At 42.6% G+C, this 22,027-nt stretch overlaps 1 protein-coding gene across 2 annotated transcripts in view; it reads right to left on the bottom strand.

Annotated features, from left to right (window-relative positions):
- Rec114 (REC114 meiotic recombination protein) overlaps positions 1 to 20,941 on the bottom strand; it is a 100,930-nt gene extending 79,989 nt beyond the window's left edge. For both annotated transcript variants that reach the window (XM_031345909.1, XM_031345908.1), the window contains exon 1: positions 20,758 to 20,941. In XM_031345909.1, coding sequence (XP_031201769.1) covers positions 20,758 to 20,913 — 156 coding nt within the window. In that variant the 5' untranslated portion in view covers positions 20,914 to 20,941. The remainder of the gene's footprint in view (positions 1 to 20,757) is intronic.
- Between the last annotated feature and the right edge of the window lie 1,086 nt (positions 20,942 to 22,027).

A 22,027-nucleotide genomic window follows, 5' to 3' on the forward strand; every position in this document is an offset into this window, starting at 1 on the left:
AAAAAAAAAAAAAAAAAAAAAAAAGATCCTGGGTTCAACCCCCAGCAAGACAGGGCAAGGACAAAGTGACCACCGTTAGTATTGTATTGAAAAAGCTAAATACATCCACAAGAGAGGATTTAAACTGTTCTCACAAAAAAGAACTGATACACATTTGCTTGGATATGCTAAATACAGTGACTGATTATATCATGCCTAGTTACCAAAGCATCACACTACATCCCATTAAATGGATTTATGTCCAAATAAATCAAAGAATATTCTCTGAGCACAATAAAATAAAAAAAAATCAGCAACAAGGTGCTAAAAAATTGCTCAAACATTTTAGAACTAAATAGTATTTCTAAATAGCATATGAACAGATTACAAACTAAAGGGGGAAATGAGGTATTTTGAATTCCAAATCATGCACCAAGCTAACATGCTGTGTGCCAAAAAACTGTGTGGTCAATAAGCAAGGCATCAGAAAAGCACAGAACGAACCCCACCTCCCATTTCTTATTTTAAAATCCAGAAAGCCAAAAACTAGACGGAACTTTCCAGATGACAGGCATCAGTGTGAAACTGACAGCTGATATGACGCTGCCTGGTGGCAAGCATCTCCCAAGGCACCCGACAGGAAGTCCTCTCTCTTCTCTGCATTAGCTAATACCCTTCACTGAGGAGTTGCAACTACTCTGAGAAGACAAGAAACAAAAAGCACTCAGATGTAAAGGAAGAATCAAAACCACATTTAATCATAGATAATGATGGTCTATGCAGACAATCCAATCCACTTTTCTAGAGTAAGTGAATTCTGAACAGCTGCATTTACAAGGTAACATATGAAAACAAATTGAGTTTATATACACCAGGTGCTGTAGTTTGGATGGAAGCTGTCTCCCATAGACACAATATTTGAATATCTGGTCTCCAATTGGTAGTGCTGTAAGAAGCAGGTCCCTGAGGACAGACCTGAGGTCTGATAGCCCAGACCCATTTCTGTCTGTTCTTTGGTTCATCACTGTGGACACAACCGACCAGCATGCCCTCCTAGCCACAATGAGCTATAGCCCTTAAGCTGTAGCCACAACAAGCCCTGTATCTCTTGAATTGGTTCTTGTCATTTGGTCACAGAAAAAAGGAAAGTAACTGATAGACTAGTGAGAAACTGAAACTTGGTTTTAAAAGCACCGAAATTTATAATATCATCAGAAGTATAAACTATTTAGGAATAAATGCAAAATATGTGAAAGAATGTCACGTTACAAGTTGAGATAAACTTAAATCATAAATACATGGAGAGAGCTTTGCTCAGGGTCAGGAAGATTTAATATTATTAAAATGCTGCTGGTAGGTGGCTAATAGCTAACAGTGCCCATGTCCTAATGCCTAGAACCTGTGAATGTTATCTTACACACCAAAAGGGACTTTGCTAATGGGATTAAGTACCTTGAGATAGGGAGATTATCCTGGATTACCCAAGTGGGCCCAGTGTAATCATGCGTGTCATTAGGGAAGGAGGGCACCAGCCAGAGAAAAGACTGTGGCTGCCGGTGTGGAGGTGGGGGCCAGGTAGAGAGCGCTGGCACAGTATGGACCCCTTCCAGCTTCCTCACATCAAGTTAGCTCTGTAAAGTATCAATTTAGATTTCTGACCTGCAGAACTGTAGCTATAGTATGCTGTGTTTGGCCATTAAATTTGTGGTAGTTTGTTACAGCCACAATAGGACACTAAGACTGGTCTTCTCAGATTGATCCAGCCAATCCTAATCGACATTCCAAGCCTGCGATATGGCTCAGCAAGTGACAGCACTAGCCTGATAACCTGGGTTGGATCCCAGAACCCATGTGAAGGTGGAAGGAGGGAACTGACGCCCCCCCCCAAATTGTCCTCTTTCCTCTATTTATTGGCATGGTATGCACACAACAGCACTCTCACACATGTATACACACAACACACAATAATAACTAATAAAAATTTACAATATTAATTCCTAATTTTGTAGAAATTCTACTATTTCTTAAATTCACATAGATATGTAATAGTCTAAAGCACAGAGAATATTTATCAAGCATTTAACAATTTTTAAATATCTATGTTATGTGTATGTGTGTAGACATGAGTGTACGTCCATGTGTGCACATGTGTACATGATCCCATGGTGGTCAGAAGAGGGTGCTGGATCCCCTGAAGCCAGAGTTACAGGTAGCTGTGAGCCTCTATGTGAATGCTGGGAATCAGACCTGGGTCCTCTGAAGAGCTATAGGTGCTCTTAACTGCAGAACCATCTCTCTGGGCCCCATCCAAGCATTTAATAATAGCATGGTACCCTCCACATATAGACCCGTCTTACAAATGATAGGAAAAGAAAAATCAGGAAAGCCCTTGACCTTAAGCTTCATTCATTCATCTGTTCATTCCATGAATATTGCTGTAAACCCATTAGATACCAAGCATTATTCAAGATGGAGAACATCACTGAGCCAAGCAACCGTCTGGCCCTCACCATGCCATGTTGGCACAGACCTGTACAGCAAGGGGACAACAGGTAAGTGAAGAGTGTAGCTGGAGACATGGGAACTGATAAACGCTCAGGCTGAGTAACCTACATGCCTTTTACCACTACCATGAGTCTCCAGGTTTTACCCACGTTAGTGATAAAATGCATCCTTTTGGTGGTCTAAGTCCTAAATGCTGTTAGCCACTGAGGGGTAAGGGAAGACAGAGGTGCCTTCTGCCTGCATGTTCTTTCTCTTCCTCACTGCTGTCCCCTGGGCCTGTCCCTTTTTGGTGAGGAGTGCCCCTGGAGAACACTTGCTCTAACAACTACCATACCCTGTACTGTGCCTGTCAGCAGCCTCCCTCACTTGTCTGCCCAAATGGTCTTGCAATACTGTGACTGATACTCCAGGGGCTTGACAACTGGCAAGGTGGGGACTTCACCTAAAGAAGGGTGGAGTTGCTGGCCTAACTTTAAAAATGCTCTGAGTCCTTCATCTTTCTCTGTAGCTGATAACATTGCTAGCAACTATGTAGAAGACCCCGCAGCATGGATGGATAACATCAGCATCTGTCATGGTTGGTGCAAGTTTAGTGTCATGAGCTAGGGCCTGCCTCATTTGCTGCTCCTACCCCTTTCTCTTCCTCAGCGATATCCAACTCCTGCCCATCTATCTCTGGTACTGTAAGGTTCTCCTGGGCCACTCTTTATGGCATCTGATGAAAGATGCACCTGCCTTGGTGTCCTTCTGATTGATGAAGGCATGCCTGCTTCTCACACTGAGCCACTTTACCATTCCCCGTGGCCTACTTGTCTCTGTACACAGGCTCAGCCAATGGGAGGCCGCTGCTTCTTGCTCTACATACAGAACCTAGCTGGATGCTGCCCTGCCAGGAGCAGCTCCTCTGTTTCAGGAGAGGCGAAGGTTGACTGCGCTGGTAGCAAGCTGCTCAGCCCTCTCTGAGTCCTGGTCTTAGCGGCTGATTAAACTCTAAGTCCTTCAAACTTAACTTCCGCCAGCCTATGTTGACCAGAAGCCTTGTCCGTGACACAAACGGTTGGATAACACGGATTTTGTGACCCACACGCAGCATTTACATAGGACAATGTGAGAGATCATGTTTTTCTGAGAAAATCAGACTTCTCGTGTGAAAACGTGTGGGAACTGACAACATCACTTTTACTGTGCTAGGCGATTTCCTGACAGGTGGACTGCTCACACAGAGACTGATCACTGTGTTTAAAGTGGAGCCTGTGGTGTCTGGGTTCCCTGAACAAGCATGGGGAGGGGGCTGTGGGGCCACAGCAGTCCAGGACACAGTGTAGTTACTATAGACTGTTTGGATTTCATGCTGCATCTGTGTATTTCTTTTCACCGTGGATGGCGTTGTGTATACTCTGCTTACGATTTAACTACATTTTTTTCTAACTTATAAAGTTATATATGTGTGCATGTACATGTGCATGTGATGTGCATATGCGTGTGGTGTGATGTGTGTGTGTGTGTGTATGTAGCATATATGTGTGCATGCCCACATCAGCCAGACCCCCTGGAGCTGTAGTTCTAGGCTGGTGAGCAGCCTGATGTGGATGCTCAGAACTGAACTCAGGTCTCCTGCATGAATCCTACGTGCTCTTAAGTGCTGAGCCATCTCTCGAACCCCTACATTTATAACATTTTATTACAGATTTCACATATTTTATGATGGCAAATGATAAAATTGCCTATTATCTATATATATATTACATATATACAATATATCAAACTTTTCCATATAATGTTTTCTGAGTTTGTAGTTAGTCCACAAATTTTTTTCCCAATCTTTCCCAAAGAATCTTTATATAATTAATTGCACCTAGGAACTTCACAGGTTAAGTACAATTGCTGCAGTACTTATTGACCTGTGATAGTCTGCATGAGAGATGCCCTCCAGCGTCGAGAGCATTGGAAGACTTGGTCCCCATTTGATACTACTGAGTTTGGAGGCTCCAGCATTGCAGGAAGAAGTACCTCACTGGAAACAGGCTTTGAGATTTAAAAAGCCTTGCCTACTTCCAATTTGATCTCTTCATTTTGTGCTTACAGCTCACGACATACGCGGCTCAGCTTCCAGCCACCTGCCACGATGTCTCAACGGTTACAAACTCAAGCCTTTAGGAACCATAAGCCTCACAAAACCCCTTCTTACAAAAGTTCCCTTGGCCACGGTGTTTCATCACAGCCACAGAGAAGTAACGAAGACAAACGAAGACAAAAGCTTAAATAGTAAATAGTATGCATGCAAGCATCAGATTATCAGGTTTTTGTTGTTCATCCTTAAACTGTTCTCTGTATTCAGGTTTGTTTATAGGTTCTCAGTGACAGCTGGCCCCGTACTCATAGCCCTAGCTACCGTATGTAGGCTGCTGGCATGAAGCTCTTCCCAGTTCCTTCTCTACCTATCCTGCTCCCTCTCTGACCCTGTGGTACTCACTCTCACTTCCGAATTTAAAAGGTCTCACAGTGAACAAAGACAGTACAGTTATTGTCAAATTCTCGTTTTAGGGGCCCTTTTGGTCATTAAAATTCTGTGTTGGGCTGGAGAGATGGCTCAGCAGTTAAGAGCACTGACTGCTCTTCCAAAGGTCCTGAGTTCAAATCCCAACAACCACATGGTGGCTCACAACAATTTGTAATGGGATTTGATGCCCTCTTCTGGTGTGTCTAAAGACAGCTACAGCATTTGAGGGGTTCTAATGAGTGGGCTGAGGCTTCAAGGGCCAGATAAAACAGCAGACAAAAGCTTTTCCCCTCTAGGAGAGAAACTGTGAATGGAACCCTGGGGAAGGACAATACTGCAGTGCATGGGTAATCCTAGCCTAAAGAACAGGCACCAGACAGTAGTGTCCTCTCAAGTTCACTCTCCTTCCCAGGCTCCAAAGAGTACTCCCTACTCCTCTGCAGGAGGATCAAATCTACTGTGGTGCTTTGAATATTCTTGACCCAGGGAGTGGCACTATCAGGAGGTGTGGCCTAGTTGGAGTAGGTATGGCCTTGGAGGAAGTGTGTCACTGTGGGTTTGGGCATTGAGATCTTTCTAGCTGCCTGGAAGCCAGTCTTCCCCTGTTTGCTTTCAGAACAAGATGTAGAACTCTCAGCTCTGCCAGCACCATGCCTGCCTGGATGCTGCCATGCTTCCCTCTATGATGATAATGGACTGAGCTTCAGAAACTGTAAGCCAGCTCCAATTAAATGCTGTCCTTTATAAGAGGTCATGGTGTCACTTCACAACAATGAAAACACTAAGACATTCATTATTTCTTTACAATTAATATATGGAAGTAGAGGGGAAGAACAATCAGAATAAGGACAACCTGGAGGAGCAAAACTGTTCAAGGAGACTGGTGGCCTGAAAAAACATAAATATTACTAATAACTAAAAGTCTTCAGGTAAAGTCTTGGAGCTAAAACTGTTTTATGAAAATAAACATTCAATGGACAATTGAACACTATGAGGCCGAATTAATGGTCGAAAGGAAAAAGCTTAGAGTCACAGGGGGAACTACAAGGAGGAAGAGATCACTTGTGACAATGTAAGACACAGGGACTGAGAGTCAGGGTCAGGAGAACAGTGTTGATGACGTGTGGAAAACAGCAAGGGAAGGCACTCCCTAACGGAAGAAATACCCTAGAGAGACATGAAACTGGATGAAGACAGAAAGGCATCGAGTTCTAGGCATCCACGGGGCAGCAGAAAACACAAAAGTGAGAACTGGTCACATCCCAGTGAAGCCCTAACTTCTAGACACACAGAAAGGTTTTCAAAGCTCCTGGCTAAACACAAAATAATTTAGTGCTTAAGGATTCTAGGAAACCCATTTTTTTCAACGTGGTAAATTAAGAGAAAGTGCAAGCATGGTCTCCACTTTCGCTGTATAATATGACCACCTGGTTAAAGGCAACTATGAGGGTGGGGTGGGTTGCAGGGCAGTCCAAAAACTTAAGTTAGAACAATAAAATTAGCATGTCAAAATTTTACAAATCCTAATTTATGTATGTAGGCATCATAGCTCAAGAACAACAATATAAAGAGAAAATTAGGCATAACATCCTCTTAGCAGAGGAACACCACTCTATGCTTGTCTCAGTGAACTCAGCTTGAATTTGATCAACCTCTAGATACTACCAATCCCCAGCAAGAGAGACCAGACGATCAGATGAAGCTGCACCAGTCGCCCTGATGCTCAGGATTTTATTCAGCGTCTTTGTGTGCTTCCACGAGGAATTTTATTTATTTATTTTTTAAGTTCTGTGAAGAATAACTTTGGTATTTTGATGGTGATTACAAATTTGCAGACAATATGGCATTTTTACTATATTAATTCTGCTACTCCATCTTTTGTCTTTTAATTTTTCTATTTATAGTTTTTATTAAAGAAGTTTTTCACCTTCATAACCAGGTTTAGAAATTTTACCATTTCTTGAGGCAACTGTGATGAGATTGTGCCTGATTTCTTTCTCAGCAGTTGGGTGTGGGGCACAGAAAGGCTACTGGCTTTCTCAATATCCATTTTGTGTCCTGCTACTTTGCAGTGTTTACTTCTCAGGTCTAAAATCTTCCGGTACAGCCTTTAGGTTGTCCCAAGGATGGGATCATATCGCTGGCCACCATACTATTTTTTCTCTATTTACGTTTTACTTAGAATAAAAACCATGAGAAGAGTGATAGAGAGGTGGCTCAGGCTATAAACTCCCTGCTGTGCAAATGTAAGGACCTGGGTTTGATCCCAGATGAAGCCTAGGTACAGTGACACCCCTGTGATCCCAGCACTGGTCGGGAGGAGGGAAGGAATGATTTCCCAATGCTCACAGGCTAGCCAGCTTTGTCAAGTCCACAGACTGCAGTTCAGTAAGAGACGGTCCCAAAAACTAAATAAACACAGAGAGTGCTGGCTGAGATAAGACAATGGACATTGACCTCTGGCTTCCACCACCATGCACACATGCGCACATACATACACACTCACACACACACACACACACACACACACACACACAAGAATTACAAGAGGTTTCCATGTTCTTTGATACCTAAGTGGAGTCAAGGATAAGGAAGGCACTCGTTTTTTTATAAATATCAATGGCATTATGCTTAAGATTCTAATATAATGCCCAGATTTTACAGAGAAATTTCAATGTCATAACACTTAACATAATCTAAATAGGAGTTAGGCTGCTTCTTTCTGGCTCTTTGGAAAATACCTTTAATGACTAATAATTTAGCATTTCACTAGAATGTCCAAGTTAACACAATATGGAAAGGTCAAAGAAAATGCTCAATGATCAAGTCATAACAAAAACTGCTGTAAGGTGTGGCAAGAACAAGGATCACCTCATTAATATTAAGCCACATGTTGAGAATGGAGTCTGCCCATCTAGCACAAGCTTCTGCGTGTTCCATAATCAAAGAATAGCTAAACACTGATTAATATAGGCTCTTTTCATAATTTAATGCATACACTGATGCAATCTTCACAAGAGAAATATAAAATAAAGTAGAAAATGTCAAAAAATTATACAAACATATTTTTAAATTTTCAAATGTAATTATTCTAAATTTTATCTACCTGAAGGATGAAATAAATTACCTTTGGACTTGTGATGAATTAAATTATGTTCCTGAATAAGGGTTTTCTTTTTGCTTTTAAGATCACTCAAAAATGTCACAGCTTTGTATGTTGGTCCAAACTGCTGATGTGCTAAGGAGACTCCAACTGCCTCCCCCATGGCTGCTGGTAGCTAAAGAGTCTCCTAAGCATTTCCACAGACCTCTAGAGTATAGCAGGCTAAAGAACGTGGTCCTGCCACATACTATAAACTATACAATTTGGCCTTTTATTTTACAGAAATACAATTTTAACAATTAAAAACCCCACAATTATAAGAACAGTAACCCCAAGACCTTTCCCATGTACCCCCAAAGTAATGATATATGTAGGGTGTTTTTTTTTCTTTTTGAGCTCACAAAATAAATTAAGTATACCATGGCATTAGATATAATTCTGCATCTTTTGCCACATACTCCTAAGAATAAGGCTACTGGTCATGAACGTATCCAAGCTTCTAGCCCTAGCTTTTGGAGTTAACTTAGAATCTATCTACTCCAGAGGCTAGAGAATCAGGAATTAAAGTCATCTTTGGGTATATGGTAGGTTTGAGGCTAATCTGGGCTACATGACCCCAACAACAACAATAACAAAAAGAAAAACCTTAGAATTTCCTCAGACTGGGCTGGGCAACAGTAAGGTGACTGCTGGGTAAGCATCAAGCCTAGAGTTCAGAGCCTTGGGGCCCACACTTAAGTTGCGTATGCATGGTAATATACCTGTAGTCCCAGGGCACCAGGTCGGGAGACAGAATCACCAAAGCAAGCTGGGTAGCCAGACAAGCAGAGTTGGCAAGCTCCATACTCAGCTGGAGATCCTGCCTCAGTGCAGAGGATGGCAAGTCTTCCGTGATCCCTCACGGGAACATACAAACATATATGAACACAAACCACAAACACATATAAGAAAATCTTGCACAGACTAATAAATGGTACAAAAAAAATCAGGTATAGGGTTGCATGCCTGTAATCACAACATTTGGGAAGCTGAGGCAGGAGGATCAGGAGTTAGAGACCAGCTTCTATTACATAATAAGACTCTATTTCAAACAATGTAACAAAAGCCAACACACCACCTAGACTACAAAGTGGTCCTTCCCACGGGCACACTTAGGTCTTGGTAACTCTCACAATCTTTCATATTGTCTCAGTCAGGGTTTCTATTCCTGCACAAGCATCATGACCAGGAAGCAAGTTGGAGAGGAAAGGGTTTATTCAGCTTACACTTCCACATTGTTGTTGATCACCAGAGGAAGACAGGACTGGACCTCAAGCAGGTCAGGAAGCAGGAGCTGACGCAGAGGCCATGGAGAGATGTTCCTTGCTGGCTTGCTTCCCCTGGCTTGCTCAGCCTGCTCTCTTATAGAACTCAAGACTTCCAGCCCAGGGATGGCATCACCCACAAGGGACCCTATCCCCTTGATCACTAATTGAGAAAATGCCCCACAGCTGGATCTCACAGAGGCATTTCCTCACCTGATGCTCCTTTCTCTGGGATAACTGGAGCTGTGTCAAGTTGACACACAAACCAGCCAGTACACACATCTTCCATCCACGCCCAAAGCCAGGGAAGCACTAACAGTTCCGATATGCCACGTGTGTTTCTAAATGGAGTTAAAGACTTTAGAGTAAGTCTCAGCGGATACTAGGAACTGAGAAGTCCCCTGGGCTCCACGTAATCAGGCAGTTGGGTTGAGCTGGCTAGTGCTCTCAGTGTTGCAGCCTTAGCCATCTCTAACAGATCCTTACAGTGTCTGGACAGGAAAAAAAAATCCTAAAAGTTGATGAGATTTTAGCATTTGTGGGCCTCACTCTAAACTGTAATGTCCTAAGACTCTTTGACTACTAAGCTACTCTTCACTGTATCTGTGCATAGAAATTCCACCTTAAGTCATTCCACCTTAAATCATGTTCAAACAAGCCATGGCCTCCATGGAAACTGCTCAACAAAATTAAGCTTTTGTTTCTGAAGAAACAGAACAGAGTCTGACCCCCAAGGTAGAAATATGTATTTATAAACTAGAGTTTTGGGAACAAGTAATGATTCTGTCATAAGAAAAAAAAATGTTAGGACATCACTTACAAGGTTCTTTTTCAAAACCCAAGGCAATGTACAATGTGTGTAACATAAGACCCCACTAGGTACCACCATGAGTGTGAAACACGTCTGTGTCAGCCAGTTTGGGCTGGCGCACACTATAGGCACTGACACTCTCCTAAAACTCCAAGGCCCATTTCTCACTCACTGCCACCATCCATTCTGTTCTCCCACTCCCTCAGCCTCACATTGCTTGACCCTTCCTATGGCACCAACTAGTGTGCGGAAGGAAACAGTAAGACCAGTCACACACTGGCACTACCCTAAACCAGCCACAAGCCAGCCACATGTCACCTAACACTGCCCAGGTGAAACCACAGTGTACGCGGACAACACCAACAACTACCACTGTATAAGAGACATTATCCGAGTCAGGTAGATGTAGAATCAAATCTCAGCCTTATCACTTAGAAGAACAATTCGTTTTTCTGACTATAGAACAGAGATACTACTAACCACTGTAAGAATTTACAAATAGCTTGTTAAATTGTGGGTCATAGTCCCATAACTGGATGTGGAGGTTGGGAAAAATCCACCAACAGTAAAATGTTTCTGAACACTAACAACATGGTGACTCTGAAGTTCTGGCAGCACGTACTCATGCTGCATGATTGGTCTTCACTGCAGCCTTATTACTGAACACACAACACGTACACTTTTCCTTCTGTATGTACTTAGACCACACACCAATGAATACCACTTGAAACACCCTGGCTAGATCTGAGACTACTGTACGTTATGAATTGCAGTGTGTTTACTGTACACACAGTCTCCTGTCCTTATAGAAATATCACAGTTTAGTAGTGGGAAATAATTAATTTTAGTATTTTATTGTTGCTGTCAGTCCCTAAACTGTAAGTATCACATTGGTGTACCTCTAGATTATATTATGTTAGAATATTTAATTTTTTTTTAAATTGCTGTTTGACTGGAAGGCAGAGGCAGGTGCATCTCTGTGAGTTCAAGGCCAGCCTTGTCTACATGGCAAATTTCCGGAGCAACTAGGACTACATAGAGAGACTGTGGGGTGGTCTGAATGAGAATGGCCTCCATAGGCTCATATTTGAATGTTTGATCCCCAGTTGATGAGACTGTTTAGGAAGGATTAGGAGGAGTGGCCTCGTTAGAGGAGGCATGACCTTGGGGGTGGGCTCTGAGATTTCAAAAGCCCATATAGACGCAGTCTCATGCTCTTTCTGCCTCTATTTTATGGATCAGATGTACACTCTCAGCCACTGCTCCAGTGCCATGTTTGGCTGCCTGCTGCCATGTTTCCCAGCATGACGATCATGTGCTAATCCTCTGAAACTATAAGCAAAGTCCCAATTAAATGCTTTCTTTTAAAAGTTACCTTGGCCCTTGTATTTCATCATGGCAACAAAACAAAGAGAGCCTGTATCAAAAATCCAAAAAAGAAAAATAAAATTGCTGTTTGAGGGGCTAGGGAGATGGCCCAGTGGTTAAGCGTGCCTGAAAGTTTGGCTCCCAACACCCACATCAGACTGTTCATAACTGCCTATAACATTAGCTCCAAAGAGAGCCAATGCCACTGACATCTGGCCTCCATGGGCTCCTGCACTTACATGCACATAGCCACATACAGACATACATGCATGCAATTTAAATTAATTTAAAAATTAATTGTTGTTTGAGGGCTGGAGAGGTGGCTCAGCAGAGGACCCAGGTTTGGTTCCCAGAACCCATGTGGCATCTCGTAACTATCTGTAACTCTAGTTCTGGGGATCTGATGCCCTTCTGGCCTCCATGGGCACTGTATTCACATGGTACACATGCATACATGCAAACGCACACGTGTACATAAAATAACAAATAGATCTTTAAAAATTGATGTTTGAGTTGCTGGGTTGGGTTCCATAAAAACTGTTAAGAAAAGTTCACTAAAGAATTTTGTCTTGGGATTAGAACAGAATTTCCAATAAGTTTTGAAATGGCCTTAAACATTCTGCCATCCTGTGCTACATACTGATATCAAACAGAATTCTCATCACTGATAGGATTTGTTTTATTATCAGTAATTGTTTGACTTCTATATCTTTTTTATATACTTATACATCCAAAGTTGCATAAAAATTACTTAGGCACAAAGTGTTGGGAGTCAAAAAGGCTTAAGAGCCCTGCTTATAGATTTTCAAAGATTAAATGGCAGTGTGAGGTCAGGGTTAGCAGAATGCTCGGCTCTTGTTCACCATTCAATAAGACTTTATGAGACATCAGCCAGGGCTCATGCCAGGATTGAACATGCAGTATTTACACACTAAGCAACAGTTAATTTTATTACTTCTACTAATCCATTTTCTGTTGACATAATGAAATTCCTCAGACTGGTACTTTATAAACAAGTTCATTTAGCTCATGGTTTTGGAGGCATGTAGCTCAGTAAGTCTGGAGGCTTCCTTGGCCACATTCTAACACAGAAAGGAAATATGGCTGAGTATATAAGGCACCAGTTATACAGGGTGAGGAACTTTAGTTTTTATGAGATAAGCCACGATGTGAGACCACCATTACTCTCTTCTGAGTGTGGTGATGGCATGGCCTAATTAGCATGCACTAGGCCTCCACCACACCAGAGACCAGGTTCCAGCACAACAATCTTTGAGGGGCACATGTAAAACACAGTACTGTCATTACAAATGCCTTCTGAATTCCACTCAAGAACTCAGAGATAAGTCTTCAAAATTGGAAGTATGTGACAAACTGCCAGCTAACCTCAGGCATTCATTTTTCCTTTTACGTGGTAAGGGGATAGACACACATGACCTTGCGGTATACATCAGTCTTCCATGTGGGTTTAAGCTCTGCCTAGTGTATTGTAAGGTGAGGGGTCACATGGTGGCTTACAGAAAACCCCTTAGAAGACTACAATCCTATGTGCACTCTGTCCAGTTCACCCCTTCTTCTGGCTCCTAGAATCCTGGTTCTTTCTCAGATTTATCATAGTGTCTTAGCTTCTTTTCCCATTGCTGTGATAAAACACCCCAAGGCAGAAGCAACTAAATGAAGAAAGGTTTATGGGTCCATCATAGTAGGGAAATCACAGAGCTTGTGGTAGCTGGCCACACTGCATCCACAGTCAGGATGCTGAGAGCTGTGAATGTAAACCAAGCTCATGAAAGGGTACTGCTCATGTCTAGAGTGGACCTTCTCACTTCAATTAACCTAAGAAAGAAAAACCCTTCACAGGGACACCCGGAGGCTAACCTAGTCTAGACAACCCCTCACAAGTGTGCCCAGAGGCTTGTCTCAAGGGTAATTCTTGACCCTGTAAAGCTGACAATATTAAATATCACCACAGTCATGCAGGGCAGAAGAACAAATGAAGGAAGCCTTAGTTCCTGACACTGAGTGTCACCCCAGCTCTGAACTTAAGGTGAAAATTAAGTTTTCATCTTCTGTCATTCAGAGTTAATCTTAATCTTAAGATGTAGTCTGACTTTAAGAAAATGGAGGATTCTGAGTTCGAGGCCAGCTTCATCTACACAGTGAGTTCCAGGTCAGCCAGGGCTATACAGAGAAACCCTGACTCAAAGAAAAGAAAAAAAAGAAAAGAAAGAGAGAAAATGGAGGATTCTTGAGAGAAGAATAACTCTTGACAATAATTCTCACCTTCAGGAAAAAAGACACCAATGTAGGAAGCAGCAGCAGGTAGCAGGGTAAGATCAGAGCTCTAGAGTCTAGTGTTCCACTTCCTGTGTCGACATCTGACGAGCTATTTAAGCTGCCAGGTTTCAACCTCTTGTCTATGCCATATAAGACTGGAAGACTTGTGAGAAGTACATGGAACACCTCTGACAAAGGCTGCCTGCCTATCTTGAGGAACGTGAGCCAGTGGTCTGCTCCACTCAACCCTGGAATAACGAATACAGTCATGGCTGCAACTTAATGAAGAACAATTTATTGTAGCTCATGGTTTACAGGTCTATCACGGCAGGGAAGTCACAGAGTGTGTGGTAGCGGTGTTTCAGCCACAGGACCACATACAAAGGAATGGTCCCATAAAACAGTAACATTTTAATGACATGGCTGGTCTAACTATACACAGTGATGTTAGTATAACAACAAAACTGTCTAATGATGTAGTTTTCAGAATTTAACTCTCTCGGTAAGAGTAACATGACTATATTTTAAGACTGTGTGAGGCCAGGCATGGGGAAACATCCCTGTAACCTCAGCACTGGAGAAGCTCCAGCAGGAACTGAGATCAGCCAGCTGCACATGGGAAGACCTGTCTCAAACAAACAACAAAAAGATTGAATGAATCCTGTAGACAGTTCCACAACATCCCAGCACCTAGCTTAATGCTAAGGGCCCAGGAAACAACTAGTGGAGAGAGGATGACCAGTGAGCTCTCCTGCTAGTGTCCCAAAGAGTTGTAAAATATAAGTAGGAAGAAGTTAGAAAAAAACCACAAATTATAAAGTGTCATACAGATGTTAACAATGTCTCTCACTTTTTAGAGAATTTCCAGAGTAAAGTACAAGAAAAAAAAAAAACAACCAAACACCCAAGCAGGGTCTGGGGAGGTCTCTCTGTGTTTAAGACATGGAGCTGGATGTCCAAGGAGGTCAGAGAGCCAAGACTACACAGGACAGAATGCCATAGGAGACACCCAGAGTGAACCCCAGTCACTTCCAAAGCCTGCCCTTCAGTGCTGCTCTCTGCTCAGAAAGACTCACCTCCAAGTACTTAAAGAGTGTTGCCTAGACCCACATAGGGCCCTGAACATTGCCTACTGCTCAGCAGCCAGTGTGGAAGGCATTTCATTTATGGGGCACTGGCTAGCATTCTCTTAAGGAGCTTCTCTCAGCATCTGGGGGTTGGGGGCAGTCGTAGACCAATGTTTTGCCAATCTTCACACAGTTTAAGAACAGACTTGAAAGGATGCAATTGTTTCCAAGTAACTTATCCTGCGTGTGGGGTGGGGGGGTCTGGGGAGATGAAAATGGCCCCATATGCTCATAGGAAGTGGCACTATTAGGAGGTGTAGCCTTGGAGGGAGTGTGCCACTGGGGGTTGGCGGGGTGAAGCTTTGAGGTTTCAGAAACTCAAGTCAAGCCTAGTGGCTCACTGTCTCTCATGCTGCCTGCAGATCCAGATGCAGGACCAGCATGCTCCCACGCTTCTGGCCACGACAATAATGAGCTAAGCCTCTGAATTGTAAGCCAGCCAGCTCAATGAAATATTTCCCTTTATAAGAGTTGCTGTGTTCCTTCTTCTTGGTGTGGATACTTCATTCCTTCTTAAAAGGGGGAACAAAATACCCATGGAAGGAGTTGCAGAGACTAACTATGGATCAGAGACTAAAGGAAGGACAATCCAGAGATTGCTCCACCTGGGAATCCTTCTCATATTCAATCATCAAATCTAGACACTATTGTGGATGCCAGCAAGTGCTGGATGACAGGAGCCTGATACAGCTGTCTCCTGAGAGGCTCTGACAGTACCCGACTAATACAGAAGTAGAGGCTCACAGCCATCCATTGGACTGAGTACAGGGTCCCCAATGAACAAGCTAGAGAAAGGACCCAAGGAGCTGAAGGGTTTGCAGCCCCTTAGGACGAACAACAATATGAACTAACTAGTATCCTCAGAGCTCCCAGGTACTAAAACACCAACCAAAGAGTACACATGGTGGGACAAATGGCTCCAGCAGCATATGTACAGTAGAGGATGGCCTAGTCAGTCATCAATGGGAGGAGAGGCCCTTGGCCCTGTGAGGTTCTATGCCCCAGTGTAGGGGAATGCCAGAGCCAGGAAGCAGGAAAGGGTCGGGTACTGAGCAGGGGGAGAGGGAGGGAACTGGGGTTTGTTTTAGTTTTTGTTTTTTTATTTTATTTTGTTTTGTTTTTTTCTTCTTTTTTTGGAGGGGAACCTGGGAAAGGAGATATTGTAAATAAAGAAAACATCTAATAAAAAAATAAAAAATAAAAATAATAAAAAAAGTTGCTGTGGTCACGGTGTCTCTTCACAGCACTAGAAACTCTAGCTAAGATGGTGGGGTGGGGGTGGGGGGCTGGAATATTTATAGGAACACAAGAATTTCCTGGACCCAACCAGTTAAAATTCACAACAGTAAGGATCTACTAAGAAATTATCCAGCATACAAAGGAGAGCTGCTAGTTTGCTATTTCTCTAAAATAATTTTCTTAAAATTTTACTGAAAATTAAATTGCCCTTAAGACATGAACAAATCTTAATCGTTCTCATTTTGCATGCTAATTTGAAAACTGCGGAAATACTAACATTTCTAAGGCAAATAGCATGAAAATTAAAAGCACAGGCTCTAGAGACAAGAAAACTAGAGTCCAAATTATTCCTCACTTCTCTCTAAATTCTTAGAAAATTCTTAGAACATCTCTCAGGTTCAGCTGATTCATCCATAAAATAGATACAGTATTCCCTACCTAGGGCTTCGGAAAGAACTCACCCTAAATAGAGAGCCAGACAAAGTGGCGTAAGCCTTTGATCTCAATGCTTGAGAGACAGAACTCTGTGAGTTCAAAGCCAGCCTGGCCTATAAACCAAGTTCCAGGTTGTTAGAGTTACACAGTGAGACCCTGTATCATGTTTGTTTCTTTGTTTTTTGGAGGGGAAACTAGGAATGGAGAAATTTACATGTAAATAAAGAAAATATCTAATAAGAAAAAAAAAAGAAAGAAAGAAAAAGACAAAAAAATTGCCATGCCGCCGTGCATTCAGCCAAACATCACTAAGGATTTCTCACATGGAGGGAGATGCAGAGACACTAGAAATACAAAAGAAAAGCGGCCTCAAAGCTTCTCAACATTGAACCCACATTCAAAGTTCATCTCAAGTACAAATTTCATATTCCATTTCTTAATTTCCTAAGTAGAGCAATTATTTTAAGGTCCTCCTACAAATCTAAAAAGTTTTCAGGTTCAACCAATTAAGGTATGTCTGAGAAATATTTAAAAGCTGAAAAACATGATAAAACTTTAATTTAAAAGCAACCTGCAATTAACATCACCTTTCAAAATTCTCAAATTAACAGACTGAATTATATACAGATATAAAGTGGACCAATCTCTTATTATGATAATTTCTGTCAGACAGCTTGAGCCAATAGACACAAGGAATTAAAATCAAGTTCCAGTTTGTATTTCATCTGCTCATCCACTTAGAGGATGACAGATGGCTGAAATATTAACCCCGCTAATAAAAATTTGCATATTCATTTTGAATCTAACTTAGTCATAACTCTCTATAAATTCATTTTATGAATTGTACTACATAGCTGCTCACTTCATTCACGGGCACCCAAACCCCTTCTCTCAAAGCACAGTCCCTAAACCAGTCCTGGTGTCACCTGCGAACTCTCTAGGATGACAGAGTCCATTTCCCACAACAGTCTGTTCTGACTGTGGAAGAATTCGCATTTTAACAAAATTCCTACAGGACAACAGTGACCACCAAAGCCTGAGTGCCAAAACTATAAACTGTGATGAGTTTGGGGTTTTATTTTGGTGTTTCTGTTTGTTTGTTTCTTTCTTTCTTTCTTTGTTAACCGTTACAAAAAGTTTATTTGCAATTGTGTGACATGTAATAACAATTCAGAGACCATAAGTAGAATCAACTAGACCTCTGTTGACCTTAACTTGACCTTCCCTCTCAGCTGGGACTTCCAGTCTGAAAAGTCTTGTGCTATTTATCTTTCTCTTAAATGGACAGTTCTGTCAGTAGGTAGCCACTGTGATTAGCATCTTCTCTGAGACACATGGAACCAAGAGAGGAGAGTCTCTCCATAATTTCTGGGGGTGGGAGGCTTTTAAAAAAAATCAAAATGGGTTTATCACAGTTGAATTTGAAACATTCCATATAAGAGAAAAAAAATCTACCAGAATTACCATATCATAATAAAGTTCTGTGTCTAACCTAACACACGGTTTTATTGTAGGTACCAAATGTTTTTTAAAAGAAATTCACATGGGACTTGGAGAATACAGTGTTATTATTACTATTATACAATGGTCACGGTGCCTGGAAAACAGAAGGAATCTTATTTCTCTTTCATTTAAAAGGAAAACATGACAGGCCTAGGTTGAAGCTGATCACAGCAGGCAGGACGGCTGGGCAGAGATTCAAAGCAAGGTACAAATGTCTAGTTTTCAAAAGCTGTGCAAACGCCAACCGCATCTCTTGCCACTGTGGCCATGGAGCTATGTCAAACATTTGAAAGCCGCTGAAAAGTGCTGTTCCTTACAAGCAATTACGAAGAGCTTTGCAAAGAGAAGGTAAAAACTGCAGTAATAGTCGGCTACTTAAAATGCCCAAAATGCCCATGCTCTGGGCTGCAACGTAGGAGTTGCCTGGCTGACTCTGAGCCGGCGCACCCAACACAGAGAAAGGGGTTGAAAAGGATTAAAGAGTGGTTAGGAGAAATTATCAAGGAGCCTCCTGGAGCAGTCTTGGAAGTTACACATGTCCTTTAACATCCCTGGCTTTCTATAAGATCCAATTATAGATCCGTCACGCCGGCATTTAACTCCTCCTCACTCTATTTTGCATTTTTGCCCTCTATCTTATTTAGGATACAGAGTTCTACAAGAGCACAACAAAGTATTTAATGATTTTTAAAATGGGCCTAAATAGATTGATTTCAAGTTTTAGAGCACCCTTTACGCTAATATTCCAGAGTGTTATGAATAATTCACAGCGCTCTATTTCTATTCACTTTCTCTGCCAAGGCTCTCACAAGCATGCACTTGGGTCTATATATTCACTTCAGTCACTTTTCAATCCACATCTGTCTGGCTTCTACACCCTTCCCTCACTCAAACCCCTCTTCCTAATGACTATGGATAACCTTCACACAGCTAAATACAACGGCCACCATCATTACTTTCCTATACTTGACAGTACCACTCAGCAAAGTTTAAGCAAACATTCTCTCCCCACTCTGGAGAGAACTCCCTCTCGCACTAGCAGACCTTCCTTCTCCCAGGTACTTTGCAGTTCTATGGCCCTTGTCAATCTGCCAGCCTCTGGCATTTCCAGCTGAGGTACAGTTGCCGAGTTACCTTGGGACTAGGTCCTGGAATCTCCACTAACCTCATGACTACATTACCTCCTTGATGCTGACTCACGCCTTCACACCTCCAGCCCAGATGGGCTGAATCCGGAACAGTCACTCAGCTGAGTACAATGGCTTTTCTTCATGCATGTTAAGCTCAACACAAGCGAGTCTTGACGTCTCTGATCTGTTTTTCCTCCAGTGCACCCTGTTTCCCTTCAGTTGCTTCTGCCAGAAAGCGAATGGCTCTACCCTCACCTCTCACATTCCATCAGTCACCAAGTCCTTTCATTTCCATCCTCCAACGTTATAGGTCCCATTCCCCATTTCCAGTGTCACCTCGCCTCAGGCCCGAGGTGTCATTATCTTTTGCCTTCTCGAACTCACTGATACTGTCCTCTAATTCCATCCACAAAGACAGAGTGGTTTATCAAAGGAGAGAATGATTGAAACCTTCCCCGTGGCTTTCCCTATGGGCTTCTAAAATAATATTCACAAGATGCCTGTCTTCCTATCCAGGCCTCTTCACTGCTTACCATCACTCCCTGGGTCCCCCAAGACCAATCTTTTAGCCTCTCCCTCTATTAGACCTGCTAAGGTTTTCTCAGGTTTGGAACCGTTCACATGTTACACCTTCTTTTCTCTATTTTATCTTACTCACAGCTACCCAAGAACACATTAAAAACACAGTGACATGCATACGTGTCCTATGAAGTAAGAGCACTATTTTTACACCTGTTTTCTCTCGACCACAATTATTTAAACATAACATTAAGATAGCATTTGTATTTTTACAATAAATAAGGCTCAGAAAAAGCTAAGTAGCTTAACCAAGAACATGGAAATTTAGCATCAGTGCTAGATTTCAGGGGCTGGCAGTGTGGCTCAGTGGTAAAACATGCTTAGCACACAAGGAGGCCTTGGTCCAATCCCTAGTACCAAAATAAAACTTGAGTCTTGTGTAGGTGCTTGACTACCAAAGAGCATGACAATTTACCTGTGAATGACTTAATCATCCGCGCTACAATTTACATAGTTATCTAGATAAATACTCTGCCCTCAGGAAACTAGGATCAGTGGGTCAAGGACACAGCCCAGGGATAGGGTACTTAGATCCCTAGTATCATAAAAAAGCAAACAAAAGCATTCAGGACAGCACAGGCCACTTAGACCTTGCTCCATGATAAATCATCTCTAGCATACTGTAGTGTGTCTAACATGCAGCCCACGGTCAATCAATATTTGTTGAATATACGAATGTTTATCTTACCCTTGGATGATTATTTTGAAGATGAAATGAGTTACAACTATACCTCCTACTCCTACTCAGATACAAATTTCCTGTGTTAGAAGTCATTCCCTCCGGTCCTCGCAGAGGTGTGCGGGTCGAGCACAGGCCCTATGTGGCTGCTGGACAGGATCGTCCCTCCTTCCCTGGGGATCTGGCAGCTGGCCGTCCTTCCTGTCCTCAGGCCTCACCTTCCACGTGGGCGAGTGCCCTGCAGCAGCTTCCGAGCTAGGCCCAGGGGACTCCCCATTGTCCAAGAGCATGAAGCGGCCATAGCGCTTCAGAGGCCACTGGGAGACTTCTCCAGGAAGCCCAAGGCCAGAGGCCACATTTCCCGCCTCAGCCATGCCTGTCTAAGGTCCTGGAAAGCCTGCCTCCGCGTGACAGCTGACGGCAATCGGCTAGCCAATCAGGAAGCGAGGTGCTCAAAGCTCGCCCGGCTCCAAACGGAAGCAGAGGATGCCACTACCGGAAGTGTGGTCTTCGCTGGTTTTAGGTTTTGTTCTTGTTTTTGTTGTTGTTGTTGTTAATGTTTTATGTTTTTTTGATGCTGGGCGTCCAAGAGAGATTGCCTCCATTCTGCCTGGAAGTGAGACTATTATGCCTACAATTTGGAAGATTTCAGCACCAGCATGGGAGCCTTAACCCTCCCTCAAGTCAACCCACGCAAGCGTTCATCAGCCTGAGCCTAGAGAGAATCCCAAACTGGCCAACTTCCTCATAACCACCAAACCCTGGGAATAGACTGGCCCTCTAGGGTGTCTCTGTCTTCACAGCAGTCTCGCAGATGATGGCATCTCTTCACATCCTACCTCAAATCCAGCACGACAGAAAGGGCAATTCTGGACACATGATAATCTTCTCATCAACCTGTACCCCAGGACATACTCCTTCCTTTTTTTATCAGAAGAGAGGCACAGATGGGTAGGGGGTAGCCAAGCAGCAAAAGGTGTGCCCCCATCAAACAGCAAGCAGATGATGTTTCTGCGTGATTTATAGCCAGCAAAACATTTCCACATCTGTAATTTCATTTATCCTCCCAATAACCTTGTTAAAGGTTGTGGCGAATTAAAGAAGCACACACCCAGGCCTGATGGTGGCAAAGTAAGTTCCGGAGAACAGTCATGATTTATCAATGGACACACCCAGTGAATGGCAGAGCCAAAGTACGACTGTGGACTCCACAGTCTCTTCATATGTCAGCTCCACTTATAAAGAATCTGGTATTTATACAATCTGTGTCAAGGCAGAACAATGCATACAAGGATGGAGGCTGTGTTAACCAAACACATAAAGAAAAAGAAAACTTTAGGTTTTTAAAATTGAGGTGAGTTTTTTGTTTTGTTTTGTTTTGTTTTATGTTTTGAGATAACACCTCATTTTGTGACCTAGGCGGATCTAAAACTTGAGATGAGTCTACCTCAGCCTCCTGAATTCTGGGATTGTAGCCAAGAGCCATCA

The sequence above is a fragment of the Mastomys coucha genome, unplaced genomic scaffold (genome assembly GCF_008632895.1).
Source record: "Mastomys coucha isolate ucsf_1 unplaced genomic scaffold, UCSF_Mcou_1 pScaffold23, whole genome shotgun sequence".
NCBI classification, from domain to species: domain Eukaryota; kingdom Metazoa; phylum Chordata; class Mammalia; order Rodentia; family Muridae; genus Mastomys; species Mastomys coucha.